This window comes from Juglans microcarpa x Juglans regia, chromosome 1D (assembly GCF_004785595.1).
Source record: "Juglans microcarpa x Juglans regia isolate MS1-56 chromosome 1D, Jm3101_v1.0, whole genome shotgun sequence".
In the NCBI taxonomy this organism is placed as follows: domain Eukaryota; kingdom Viridiplantae; phylum Streptophyta; class Magnoliopsida; order Fagales; family Juglandaceae; genus Juglans; species Juglans microcarpa x Juglans regia.
The window spans coordinates 47,104,371-47,118,682 of NC_054594.1; the positions used below are offsets into that span (position 1 = coordinate 47,104,371).

At 38.0% G+C, this 14,312-nt stretch overlaps 2 protein-coding genes across 5 annotated transcripts in view; both read left to right on the forward strand.

Moving 5' to 3' along the window:
• Positions 1-13,403, forward strand: part of LOC121267574 (two-component response regulator-like PRR37) — a 34,264-nt gene extending 20,861 nt beyond the window's left edge. Inside the window, exon 11 of the transcript XR_005941045.1 lies at positions 13,391-13,403. The gene's annotated coding sequence lies outside the window, so the exon portion shown is untranslated. The remainder of the gene's footprint in view (positions 1-13,390) is intronic.
• Positions 906-13,685, forward strand: LOC121267597 (probable serine/threonine-protein kinase PBL7). 4 transcript variants are annotated; one of them, XM_041171548.1, is made up of 7 exons: positions 924-1,051; positions 2,286-2,614; positions 4,782-5,919; positions 6,391-6,578; positions 7,467-7,656; positions 8,126-8,517; positions 13,022-13,685. In XM_041171548.1, exons 3-7 carry the CDS (start codon positions 4,791-4,793, stop codon positions 13,283-13,285), a joined length of 2,163 nt encoding a protein of 720 aa, XP_041027482.1. In that variant the 5' UTR covers positions 924-1,051; positions 2,286-2,614; positions 4,782-4,790; the 3' UTR covers positions 13,286-13,685. The 4 variants fall into 4 exon arrangements, with proteins under 4 accessions (XP_041027497.1, XP_041027482.1, XP_041027505.1 ...); XM_041171571.1 differs by lacking the exon at positions 4,782-5,919; XM_041171555.1 differs by lacking the exon at positions 2,286-2,614 and having other exon boundaries at positions 936-1,051.
• Positions 13,686-14,312: the final 627 nt, after the last annotated feature.

The window sequence follows — 14,312 nt, forward strand, 5'->3', positions numbered from 1 at the left end:
CGACGCCTGAAGAAATCAGCATGACACTTTTTTTTTTATCCATTAACATGCTATAGAATGAAAAGATTCAGAAACTTATCATCAATTTTATTACCAGTGTTGATAATTATTCATCATTTTATATTTTATCAATGTTATTTTATTATTATTATTTTTTATGTCATAAACCTCTCCACCAAGGCAGGGTCTTTCGGATCCACTCTTGCAAAGTAAATTCTAATCCGTCCATAGCACCCTCAAAAGTTTTTCTTATACGAAACTGGTTAAATCGGTGATTTTTCATCAGGAGTATGGCTCCAAATGATTGTTTACACCCATGAGTGATACTTCAAGACCAAAACATTCACCACTTGGGCCAACCTATTGGTAAATTATATTTGTATATATTTTAAGTGATTGGCATATAAGTAAGTTATAATGTATCATATAAATAAATATAATTGAACTTACAATTTTTAAAATAAAAGTAGTATTGATTATCTGCTTGAAGGAACACTCAACAGCACCAAATCATTCAACGCAACTGCTAAATTATTAGAATTCGTCATAAACCATATCAAATTTTAAAGTTTTTAGAAGGTTTTCTAGAATCATTATGCTCTTATGATTCATGGGGTTTGACATCCATGAATTCACGCAGTGTTCATCATAATAGGAGAATATTACTTATGGTGGTGAGATTGGTTCCCTCTGCCAAAGGATGCCATGTGACATTTAACAAAATTTGGCGTAAAAATATTTCAAATTCATCAGTTGATTTTGACGAAGATAGTCTGGTTCAATTTGAAAATATTATCGGGTCAGCGTGATTAAATTGAAACTTGGGACTTTTGAGGGCTGGCATACAATTTAGAAAGATACAAGGACATATATGTAATAAGGTCGCTGAACGAAAAGATATATACTGGACACTCTCTCTCTCTCTCTCTCTCTGATACTCTTACCCAAGAGAGAGAATAAACCATGGGTTGGTTCCTCTGTCCTAGAAAATGGAGCAAAAAATCGAAGAAGCAGAACCAGAAGCACAACGATCCGATCTCATCAGCCTCAGGTACTTCCGTGAGAACAAAGAAAAAGAACTGACTAATTTCCTCTACTCTACTTAAAGCTCAATTTTTACTCAATCCAGGGACATACCGTCTCTTAATGTGCATTTGCACCCATAGATAATTGCCTAAGATTGATGGCACGCGCCCTTTGACTTATCGTCTGGATCATTATTGTGGGTCTTTCATGTTTACGTGATTTGCTTTAGTTCCAGTGGGGATTGTTTTTTGAGAAAATGTTTCAGCCGATGAATATGCATGTTCTTAATGTGCATTTGCACTCATGGATTCGTGTGAAACTTAATTTTCTTCCAATGAGATTACGGTTTCGTGTTCGTGGGCACTCTTAAGTTCTTATCGTGGGGATTTAGGGCTGGTTTAGACACTGAGTATTTCATAACTATGTGAATAATAGTGAAATTATTTGAGTTACAATGTTTTATTGGGTTTTGAGAAATGATAGAGAAAAAGTTGAATAAAAATATTATAAAATTAAAAAATTGTTTGTATATAATTTTTTAATATTATATTTGTTTTGAAATTTGAAAAAGTTGTATTGTTTTTTGTTTTGGTTTTAAGTTTGTAAAATTTGTAATAGTTAGGTAATCATTAGATGAAAAAGTTGAAGATTTGAAATTAAAAAGTATTTGGTGTTTGAGCGTTGTTTGGGAAGGAAATTGTGAGAAATTTTGTGAATTTTTCATCTCATCTCATTACCCAAACAAGGCCTTAGTTTGGGTTACTAGGATTCTTTTTCTCTTTTGATTGTCAGAATTGGATTATCTCCAATAATTGCTTATAAGACCTAAATCATTTTTCATTGGCAGCGTGAGTTATTTTATTTGTTCTGGGTTTTTATCTTTGAGAAAATTTTCCAAACAAGCTGAATTATGATTTTTTAATGTTAGATTAGGTGAAAAATCGTTGGTCAATCATTGCAATGGAGTTGACTGAATTTTAGTTCTTATAAGGGCTGGGTGGAGGGCTTGTTATTTTTTGAGGTTGCCTTGAAGTATAGCAGAAATTCATAATTTTTACACACTATACAAAATTATTTTTATTTCTGTACGAATTTTGTGATGTAATCATTCCAATACATTAACCATGCAGATATTTCCCCTATTTGCTTTTTGAGTTTGAAAAATCCAAGATTGGATCCTTCTTCAGATGTTTTTTTGTAATCTTTTTGGATCCTTGTGTTCTTTCTAAACTCTTAATGATATGGTTATATTTTTCCAGCACCCAAAATTTAAACCCACCAATGACTTTTGCTGGCATTGTACTAGTCGTTTGTAATGGTGTATGTTGTGAGAGCCACGACATTAGCCAATATTCACTTAAGGAGAAATTGAGAGGAAGGTTGGACTAAACGATTTTAAGCGAGCAAAATGTAGGCGGGCAAAGCATGAGGTGAGCAACACTTTGGGCAAGCAAGTAACAGGCGAGAAAAGCGGGCAAAGCATGAGGTGAGCAACACTTTGGGTGAGCAAGTAACAGGCGAGAAAGGCGGGCAAAGCACAAGGCTGGCAAGAATCGGGCAAGTAAAGTACTGGTGAGCATAATATGAGGTGAGCAAGTACTCAACAAGTAAAACGTTATTGGGCAAGCAAAGAGAGCGAGGCGAGCAAGGTGATATAACTTTGACATAGTGCTTGGAAATGTGTTCCCCGAGACTTATGACCTAGTGCTCAGAGAGACTAGTGCTTTAGTGTAATTCCATCCTATTGCTCGAAATAGGTTTCCCCGTGCTTTATGTTAGCCTAGTCCAACACTCAGAATGTTTTCCCTGTGCTTTACGTTAGTCGGGTCCAATGCTTGGAATGTTTTTCCTGTGCTTTATGTGAGTTCGGTCTAAGTGCTCGGAGATTTATTGCTTGGAAATACCTTTAATGTAAGCCCGAAAGAGTGCTTGGAAATATTCTTTTAGTTCAGAATGATTGGAAATGTCCTTAAGTGATCGGAAACTCTTAAGACAACACATGGCTGCCACATTACACGTTACAATACACGACACCTCAAGACTTCATTGACAACACATAGCACACCCTGTCACCATTGCTGGAGCTTATAAATAGGAAGGCCAGCATCACTTGCTTCCCTTTTAGTTGGTCGACACCCTCAGTCTCAGTTCAACTTTATGTCCGAGTTTCCTTAAGCTTTGCCGTTTCCTTCATCTTCTCCACAGAGCCGAGCAAACTAACTGTTGTTTTCCTTCAAGATAGACCTTCCTGCACCCGAGAACTCCAGAGAGTTGAGCAACTACTGTTTTTCCGATTATGGTTTTATGCTGCTCGGTATTGGAATGTTGCTGTGGATGAGTACGATGCGATAAAAATCTGCGATTTCTTGAAGAGTAAAACCTGGAATGATGTTTCTATACATACGGCCGTTGCATTTAAGATAAAAACTGAAGTCTGTAACTTGAGGTTTGCGAGCAGTAAGGGAATGTCGAAGTCAGGTTGTGTTACTTAGTGGTAACCCTCCATGGTGAGTTGGTTGTGTATGTTTTGATTATAACTTGAGTTTGTTGATTCTTGAGTGCGAGTGGATGTATACCCGAGGAAAGAAACTCTATTTAGAAGTCCGTAACCCTTGCAATGTGTTGGTTCAATACAATGCAAGGTGAAACCCCATCTGGGGTGAACCTCAGAAATTTTATGACTTGTATAAAAATTGAAAGTTGATGTCCTGCAGTTCACGGTTCAAGGCGATATGAAAGTTAGCATACTCAGGAATCAATAACGTCAAATTGTTGTAGAGTTGAGATAGGTGTAAAGTGCTCGGCATGATTAGAAAGGGTCCTGTTTTTGGTCATAAGCCCAAGATTCAAGTAGAGTCAAAGTTGGGTTATTATGATAAAAACAAAGAGTTTAAGGGCTGAAATGAAAGGGGTGAGCTTCAGAGCCTTTAATCAAAATTTAAAGCTTTAAATCTAGGATTATTCCCAAGACAACTCTAACTCACGATCTTATTACGCAAACAACAAACACTAATATGAATCAGCACTAAAAAAAAATAGTGAGTTACCTTTGAACTGAACTCCTTGATGTTATGATTTTTGATTGTTCATTAACTACAAAAGCATGAACATGAATTATTTTTGCTGAAACGCATCTGTCTTTGGCTGATTTTGTATGCTTCTCATGAACATGATATTATTGCATAAAGCATGAAGTTGTTGAGAAAGTGCTACGACTCCAAGCTAGAATGGGGAATTATTTTAGTGGAACTCTTCTGTCTACTTATAGTTGAACTTGTAATTATTGAATGTCTTGGCGACGTGGTTATGACAATGTTCCGGTAAATGTGACTTTTGTAAATGGATGACAATGTTCCAGTTTTATGATTATGTTTGTAATTAAATAGTTTATGGTGACCATGTAAAGTTTAAACTTGGGATATAATCTTATCTGGTACAAGCTTTTGTATTATTTTTCCGCTGCGATTATTTCATATTGCTAGTTTCATGCTAGGTTCATGTATCTTAACTGTCATGAATGTAAGAGGTGTAATCAATGCTGCATATCCCTACGTCTTAGTTCCCGTTAAATCCTAAGCGGGGGATTGAGGGCGTCATAGGGTGGTGTCAGAGTATTACGACTTTGCAAGACTTGCCTTAAATTACCTTGGGATCTTTGTACCCGATGTTAGGCTTGAAGTGCTAGTACATTTAGGCTTGAACTGTTTAGAATGGTGTTAGAATTATTGAGTGATACGATTAGACTTGTGTTTCAGAAGGAACACATGGTGCATATTAGGATATCTAGAGATCAACAACAAGAAGAAATGACTGAAAATGATCCGCCACGAGATGTGAGCCAGTTGATTGTAGAGGCCATTGATAGAATGATGGAAATGATGAGACAACAACTGGAGCTGTTTCGGCAACAATTACACCAACAACAGGTGCATCTGGAGCAACAACAACAACAAAGCGCGGAACCAAGGGGTTGCCCTTATGAGAAATTTTTGGTATATCGTTACCCAAGTTTCATGGGGACTGAAGGGCCCATGAGTGCTAACAAGTGGTTATTAGACTTGGAAAGGATGTTTGATATCTCTGGCTGTACAGAGGATCAAAAAGTGCAATATGCAGGGTATCTGTTGCAAGGGGAGGCTGGTTTTTGGTGGGAGACCAAAAGACAATTATTAGCAATGGAGTTGGGCAATCTAGCAACTCTCACTTGGGAAAGGTTTAAGCAAGAATTTGATAACCGATTCTTTCCCAAATCGGTGAAAAAACAGAAGGCACGGGAGTTTGAAGATCTTGTTCAAGGAGGGATGACTGTAGAACAGTATGCAGCAAAGTTTATGGAGCTAGGAAGGTTCGCTCTACACTTGATTTCTACTGAGGAAATGAGGGCTCAGAAGTTTCAAGAAGGACTCCAACCGAAAATCCGAAGCCAAGTGGCATGCCTCTTGATTTCAAATTTTCAAGAGTTGGTAGATGTTGCCTCTATTGCGGAGGCAGAGCAGAGGAATCTAGTGGCTCATGCCATCAATCAGAAAAAGAGAGCCTGTCCTTTTGGCTCTGCGGGAGAAGGTCCGGCTAGGAAAGTGGTTACGACTACTAGTGATAGAGGAAATAATATGGTCATCAGTAGACCAGCTGTTAGACAACTTCAACTTTGTTGCCGTTGTGGAAGGAATCATACCGGAGAGTGTAGGTTCAACTCTCCAGTTTGTTTCAGATGTAGCCAACCAGGTCACCTAGCCAGACAGTGTCCGAAGCTGGGACAAGGAACTGCCACACCGCAAAATCCTAACCGTAGACCTGGACAACAACCGCAAGCACCGGCCAGGGTGTATGTAATGATGCCTGGTGATATAGACAATGAAGCTCCAGAAGTGGAAGAAGCTGGAGTAATAACTGGTAATGTATTAACTTCACTAATTTTTAAGGGAACATAGAATTTTATCTTAATTATAGATGGTATGCTGATTTACAAGCCATATTAGATTATACAATCATCATGCATGCACACTATTTGATTCGGGGTGCATCACACGTTTTTGTCTGCTACGTTTGCCCGATTGTGTAATTTACAACCTAAGTTATTACAACAGAAGGTGGTTGTATTACCTTGGGATATAATCTTATATGGTACAAGCTTTTGTATTACCTTTCGGCTGTGAGTATTTCATATTGCTAGTTTCATGGATCTTAACTGTCATGAACATAAGAGGTGTGTAACCAATGTTGCAATTCCTGATGTCTCAGTTCCCGTTAAATCGCAAGCGGGGATTGAGGGTGTCACATATGTTTTTTGTTTAATATCATTATTATTATTATTATTATTATTATTATTATTATTATTATTTATATTTTTTATTTTTTATTTAGAAAAACTGAAGTTGAATTCATTGCTGGATGTAAATGAGAACTCTAATGGAGGATCTGGCCGCATTGCTGCACAAACATTTACATTTCGTGAATTGGCCGCCGCAACAAAGAATTTCAGGGCTGATTGTCTTTTGGGTGAAGGAGGTTTTGGCCGTGTATATAAAGGGCGATTGGAGAGTAGCAATCAGGTTTGTTGAGTTTGTCAGATTTAACTGTTACAACATACCGAGATGTATTAATAAATATTCTTGTTTTGTCATGCTTATCTTTGTTATAACTCGTATGTCTTGCTGGTTTGGTTGCCTCACAATAGGATCCTTTTCCATTGGCAATCAAACCAGAAATTCTGGCTTGGGATGAGCTGTAAACTCAGACATCTTTTTTTTTTTTTTTTTTTTTTAATGTAAACTCAAATATCCTGGGTTCGAGTATGCTCTAGAAGTCTCCATTAATTATCTTATACATGATTCTGGCCAGTGGGATCTTGTATCTGGGGTTTGTGAGTCAGCCTTTTTTTTTTTTTTTTTGTTGACTCAAACATAAATTAGTACAACCAAATACTAGTTGTACTACTTTAAATTTCTCTGATTAGAATGGTCATGCAGAAGACCCAAGCATAAATGGACCAATTAAAAAGGTACTGACCTTCCAGTTCAAACATTTGTAATCAAACAGGCAACAAAAATAGTCATCCTCTCCCGAGGCTTTGTATTATTTCTTTCTTTCCTTTTCTATCTTATAGATAATTTCATAAGCTAAGTTTAATAATCTACAAATATTTAATGCTATTAATTCCAATGCCCAGGATGAGCTATGTACTCCTTGTTTTAAAAAATATTGAAAAGAAAACTCATGCTTATAAGATGCATTTTTTTGTATATATTTAGATGTATTTTTAGGTGATCCCATTGGCTGAATGGAAGGGATGTAAGCCACGGCTCACCTCTCAACATCTTTTTATTTTGGATTGCTAAATTACATATGCATCTGACCAATCTTGAACCTTGTAACCTCATCATACCCCTAATTCTTCTTTTTTGTTTTGTTTTTTTTTTGGTTATTTTTGTTTGGTGTAGGTTGTAGCTATCAAGCAACTTGATCGTAATGGGCTGCAAGGGAACAGGGAATTCCTTGTTGAAGTTCTGATGCTAAGCCTACTTCACCATCCAAATCTTGTTAACTTAATTGGCTATTGTGCTGATGGAGATCAGAGACTTTTGGTTTATGAATACATGCCATTAGGATCTTTGGAAGACCATCTGCATGGTATGTACAGCACTAATACTGTTTCTTTTCTTCATTGAATATTTAGATAATTTTCTCTAGTACTAGCAACTAGGCATCTGTTATGCCTTTTTTCCCCATGAGAATTTGGTTTTTCAGGTAAGGAGACATAAGAAGTAAAGGGTCCCTGTAAAGAGATTTTCAAGATTAAAGGAATCACAAAGTTTAAGTGGTTTTGGGTGAAAAAAGTTTTTGAAGAAAGCTTATCTAGAACCATGTGATCATGATCTTTTGTGTCTCATGAATTATCCCAAGCAGTAAAACAGCGTATGTTTTTTATTTGTGGATCAAGTGCTTGACTCAGTTAGCTTATTTTGATCTTTATGGTGGGGTCATCAACCTTATGTGTGCATCTTTCAACACTGTTGAATTATCCAAAAAATAAATACAAATGACTAGATAAAGACTAATAAGTTATTGATTGTTCACCTTACTTGCTTATCCGTGCTAGACCTGCCACCTGACAAGAAAAGACTTGACTGGAATACAAGAATGAAGATAGCTGCGGGTGCTGCAAAGGGTTTGGAGTATTTGCATGACAAAGCTAACCCCCCCGTGATTTATCGTGATTTGAAGTGCTCAAACATTTTGCTTGGTGAAGACTATCATCCCAAGTTATCTGATTTTGGCTTGGCCAAATTAGGTCCTGTTGGAGATAAGACCCACGTCTCCACCAGAGTGATGGGAACCTATGGATATTGTGCACCTGAATATGCAATGACTGGTCAGCTTACATTGAAATCAGATGTTTATAGCTTTGGGGTGGTTTTTCTGGAAATTATCACTGGCAGAAAAGCAATTGACAACTCAAGAGCTGCTGGGGAACACAATCTGGTTGCATGGGTAAGGGACCCTTGTCTTCTCTGCTATGATAATCTTTGTTTGAAAAATATAAACCTTCTGGTATTGGGCTTACAATATAGACCTCGTAAACATGTTTTATTCTGATGTAGGTGATTATATTATCATATAAACTAGTCTAAATTTCCTTGTTTCTTATGCGAGGCAGACAATAGATCTTAACTTGCTATCCATGCTCTGATAATTCCACTCCTAGAAGGGCCATTATGATTAATTTTGAACTAAACCTTTGGCACATTGGCAAAAGTATTGCATATTTTTCAATAGTAATATTTTTACTGTTAAATGTATGATTAAAGATGAGTCGGATAGAAAAAGAAAGAAAATATTTATTTCTGATCATTTGGAGTTTCATGTGATCCAGCAGAGGAATTTTCTCCAGTTCCTCTATGTTCTGTTTTCCCTGATATTGAGTGGAATTCAAAATCTTCAGATTGGGTGTTGAGAAAGGTGGATGAGATTAAGGAGTGTGTGGGTGTGTCTTGTGATGGTTTTGAGGAACAGTTTAGAGCTTTATTGATTGCAATTGAGGCTGGTCAACCTTCGTTGACCAGATCTGTCTTAAAGAAGGAGAGGGAATTGAAAAGGTTGTTGTGCTCGGTAAACTATGATGGGAAGGGAGGAAGCATAGTTAGGAATAAGGGAAAAGAAAGGGCTGTGATAGATTTCAGATGAAGCCAAAAATTATTTCTTGGAATGTAAGGGGTCTTAATGATCTTCGAAAGCGTCTTCGGGTGAAAAATTGGTTTAGAAAATGGAGGGTGGATGTGATTTTCTTCAAGAAACTAAACTGAAATTTGTGAATCAAGCTATTGTTCAGAGTTTGTGGAATTGTAGAAGTGTGGGTTGGGTAGAGTTGGTGTCTAATGGGGCTTCGGGTGGAATTTTAATAATGTGGAATAGGAGGGTGGTGGAGTTGAGGGATCATTTTGTGGGGGAATTCTTGGTGGCATGTCATTTTAAGAATATTGAGGAAGGATTTGAATGGGTGTTTGCTGGAGTGTATGGCCCTAATGTGGATAGTAGTAGGAGTTTATTATGGGATGAAATGTCGGGTGTATGTGGCTGGTGGAATTTACCTTGGTGTCTTGGTGGGGATTTTAATCTCACTTGTTTCCCTAGTGAGAGATCGGGGAATTATATTTTTCACATGCAATGTCTACTTTTTCAGATTTAATTTGAATTAAATTAAATCTGATTGATTTATCTTGGTGGGAGGAGATTATACTTGGTCTAATGGTAGGTCATTTTCAAGGCTGGAGGCTCATTTTTCTGGTTTGAGTCAGAAATTATTGCCGAGATTGTGTTCTGATCATTATCCTATCATGTTGGATTGTGGTGGAATTGAGGGTGGGAGAAGGTATTTTAAATTTGAAAACGTGTGGCTGAAGGATGAGGGATTTGTGGACAGGGTGAGAAGTTGGTGGAATTCCTATAATTTTTCTGGCACTCCTAGTTTTGTCTTGGATGGAAAATTGACATCTCTTAAGAAAGATATAAAGAGATGGAATAAAGAGGAGTTTGGGAATTTGGATAGCAAGAGGAAGCTTCTTTTAGAAGAGTTGAGAGGTTTGGATGAGAAGGAGGTGCAAGGGGTGATATCGGGGGAGGACAAAATAAGAAAAATAGGGGTGGTTTCTGAACTGGAAAAGATAGCATTAAAGGAGGAAATTTCATGGAGGCAAAAATCTAGGGTGCTGTGGTTGAAGGAAGGAGATAGGTGCACTAATGTCTATCATCAAATGGCGAACTCTTATAGAAGAAATAATGTGATTGAGGTTCTTCAAGATTGGGACAGGCTTGTCATGGATCAAGAAGACATTAAGGCTTACATGGTGAATTTTTATGAGCAGCTGTTTTTAGAAGATTTTTCTTGGAGACCAAAACTGGACAGACTTGGTTTTGACTCTATAGATCAGGTCGAAGCTGATTGATTGGAGAGAGAATTTGAAGAAGAAGTACTTAATGCGGTTAAAGGTATGGATAGGGATAAGGCTCCGAGTCCGGATGGGTTCTCTTTGGCCTTTTTTCAAGCATGCTGGGACATAGTTAGAGAAGATATTCTGAAGGTGTTTGCTGAGTTTCATTCGTATATGAGGTCTGAGAAGAGTTTTAATGCGACTTTCATTGCACTTATTCCAAAACAGGTAGGGGCTGTGGAGATGAGAGATTTTCGGCCTATTAGTTTGGTGAATGGATTTTCGGCCTATTAGGGGCTGTGGTGGCCAACTGTTTGAGCAGGGTGATGGAGAGGATAATTTTAAAATCACAAAACGCCTTTGAGGGGAAGACAGATTTTAGACTCTGTTTTAATTGCAAATGAATGCTTGGACATTTGAATTAAAATGGAGAAAGCTGGTATTTTAATCAAATTGCACATGGAAAAGGTTTATGACCATGTGTGCTGGGATTTCCTTGATTATTTTCTGAGGAGATATGGTTTTGGTGATAAATGGTTTTCGAGGACGAAGCATTGTGTGTCGACTTCGAAATTTTCTATTTTGGTGAATGGAGAACCGGTTGGTTTCTTTAGTAGCTCACGTGGTTTGAGGCAAGGTGATCCCATCTCCCCCTTTCTTTTTGTTATGATTATGGATGCCTCGAGTAGAATGATTGAGAAGGTTGTGGATGGTAATTTTCTGTCCAGCTTTGTGGTGGGTAATAAGGTACGGAGTATTTTAAAGGTCTCACACTTATTATTTGTTGATGATATTTGATTTTTAGTGAGCCTGATTCTGACAATCTACATGCTTTAAGAGCACTTTTGCTGTGTTTTGAAACTGTTTCGGGGTTAAGAGTTAATTTAGCGAAATCTGAAGTTGTTCCTGTGGGTTCTGTTCAGAATATTTCAGACTTGGCAAATATTCTGGGGTGCTGAATTTCTTCACTCCCTATGAGGTACCTTGGGCTTCCTTTGGGGGGCTTCATTTAAATCTGTTAATATTTGGGATGGGGTGATTGAGAAAATGGAAAGGAGGTTAGCTGGTTGGAAATTGATCTACTTGTCTAAGGGGGGAAGATTAACTCTAATAAAAAATACTTTGTCTAACCTTCTCACTTATTCCTTATCTCTTTTTCCGTTGCCAGCAAGGGTTGAAAGAAGAATTGTGAGTTTATTTCGGAATTTTTTATGGGGTGGTAAAGGAGTTGAAAAAAAGTTCCATTTGGTTAGTTGGAAGAAGTTTTGTCAACCGATGATTGTGGTGGGTTGGGGATAAAAAATTTAAGATTGTTTAATAGAGCATTACTTGGGAAATGGCTTTGGAGATACCACTTGGAAAGTAATGCCTCTTGGAAAAATGTTATTGATGTAAAATATGGTAGTTTGCGGGGAGGGTGGTGTTCTAAAGATACTAGTGGTGCGTATGGGGTGAGTTTGTGGAAGTTCATTAGAAAAGGATGGGGTTTTTTTTTTCAAATCATATTAGATTGAAGGTGGGAGAAGGGAAGAGGATACTTTTCTGGCATGACTTGTGGTGTGGGGATTCTTCACTTAAGCTGGACTTTCCCTCTCTTTTCAGAATTGCAATGGATCAAAATGCAGCTGTAGGAAAGTCTTTCTGTTGCATTGACAATAATATTCAGTGGAATGTTATCTTTATCAGGGATGTTAATGACTGGGAAGTGGATGATGTTAAGGCTTTTCTGGAAAGACTTTACAGTTCAAAGTTGATGCTAGGTAGGGAGGACAGCATGCTGTGGATTCCTGCAGGAAATTCTAAGTTCTCAGTCTCCACTTTTTACAGAATATTAACCAGTCATAGGAGTTGTGAATTTCCCTGGAAAAACATATAGAAAGTGAAAGTTCCTTCCAAGGTTGCTTTTTTCTGTTGGGTGGTATCCTTGGGCAAAGTGTTGACAACTGAAAATCTTAGAAGGAGAGGTATGTACATTGCTGATTGGTGTGTCATGTGCAAGAAGGATGGGGAATTTGTTAATCACCTCTTTCTTCATTGTGAAGTGGCCAGGTTCTTGTGGAATGAGGTTTTGAATCGGACTGGTTTACTTTGGGTAATGCCCAAGGAAGTGGTGGATTTATTGGTAGGGTGGAAGGGTAGCAAGAATGCTGTTCATGTTTGGAAGATGATTCCTTCTTGTCTCATGTGGTGCCTATGGCTTGAAAGGAACGGGAGATGCATCGAAGACAAAGAACGTTCATTGGGAGAACCTAGGGATTTTTTCTTTAGTACTTTGAGTTTGTGGGCTAAAGCTTTTGTAATGGAAGATAATTTTCAGAATCTGTTTTAGTTTTCCTTTCGTTTTTGAAAAGTAGTAGGTATTTCCTTTGTATACGTATTGTGTACTTGGGCTTATGCCTATTTCTTTGGAATAAAATCTTTTATTATTTATCAAAAAAAAAAAAAAAAAGGAAAACTTAGATAAGAAAGATTTACTTAATTCACAAATATGGTTTTTTGTTTCCTTGATATTACACAAATGTGGTTACTTTTTTGAACCCAATGTAAATGTAAACTCGATGCTGCAGGCCCGACCCTTGTTTAAAGAACGAAAAAAGTTTGCACAGATGGCTGATCCAATGCTCCAAGGCCAATATCCGGTGAGGGGTTTGTATCAAGCTCTTGCTGTTGCAGCAATGTGTGTTCAGGAACAACCAAATATGCGACCCCTCATTGCTGATGTAGTCACAGCACTTACTTATCTTGCTTCTCAAAAGTATGATCCTGAATCCCAGCCAGTCCAGGGCTCCCGCCTCGGCTCGTCCACTCCTAGAACCAGAAGGGAGCAGTGAAGCAATGAGAGATTGATCAGGGCAGAAGACTTATCCAAGTTCCATCGTCAGAAGCACACCCCCCCCCCCCCCCCTCGCGGGGGTGGTGTTGCTGCCCCCTGGTAGCTGTGGTGCTGCATGGGGATGTTTTTGAAATAGGTTTGCAGTTGTGATACAGTGGTCGGTGGATCGAAGTTTAGTAGTTTGGTATTGGTGGCACAGATGCTGAGTGCCCGTTTCTCAAATTTTGCATCAATCCAGATAGCAGGTGCGATTGCTAGTCCCACTGTCTTGTAACAGCGGATGCATATATATTCTTTTTTTCCCTTTCCTCGCTCCCTTCCAGTCTACGAGATTCGTTTATGTACGATTGAGCTTGGGGTTCTTGTATCTGTATAGAAACTGCTCCCATTGTAGAGTATCTTCACCTATCCGTTCTGAGTTTTCAAGAGTTGCGTATATAGTTCTGAGTTTTCAAGAGTTGAGTTTTCAAGAGCTTTTGTATCTGTCACATCCCTTGCAAACTTCCGACAAACTCGTTAACCTGGCAGAATAAATGCTCCCGTCGTTACCATATCGGTTCCTTTTGTGTGTTTTTGCATGCACTTGCTCAAGAAGGGAAAAAGATGAGTTACCAAAGTAGTAAACCATCAAGATGTTTATAATTAAGATGAAAAGATCGACACGTCCTAATGCTATTTATAGAGACAATTTCACTAGCTATTCCCAGACCCACGCCCATCGTTGATTTGAAAGGCATGCACAGATTTCACAGTTTAAAACTTTAATGTGATAGGAGAGTGGCGATCGAGAGTTTTGTGAAAACAGCAAGCAGTGTTTTTGTGGGCAGACCATTTATTTTATTTCACTTTGTTTCATTTTTATGCACATCAGGAGGCCTTGACTAAGAGATGAAAACATCAAATTAATAGAAACTATGGCAATGTACATACGAGTAAAGGAAGCAAAGGAAAGGCAAATCAAAAAGCTTTTAATTGCTGGTGATTCATTGGTGACACTACAAGCAGTGAATGAACCAAATAGTACT

What these genes read in the sequence shown, in the direction of transcription:
- LOC121267597 (XM_041171548.1), top strand. Translation starts at nt 4,791, where the DNA reads ATGGTGCATATTAGGATATCTAGAGATCAACAACAAGAAGAAATGACT. An exon ending in TTTGGAAGACCATCTGCATG is followed by an intron (nt 7,657 to 8,125) that starts GTATGTACAGCA and finishes TATCCGTGCTAG; the next exon opens with ACCTGCCACCTGACAAGAAA. An exon ending in AACACAATCTGGTTGCATGG is followed by an intron (nt 8,518 to 13,021) that starts GTAAGGGACCCT and finishes TCGATGCTGCAG; the next exon opens with GCCCGACCCTTGTTTAAAGA.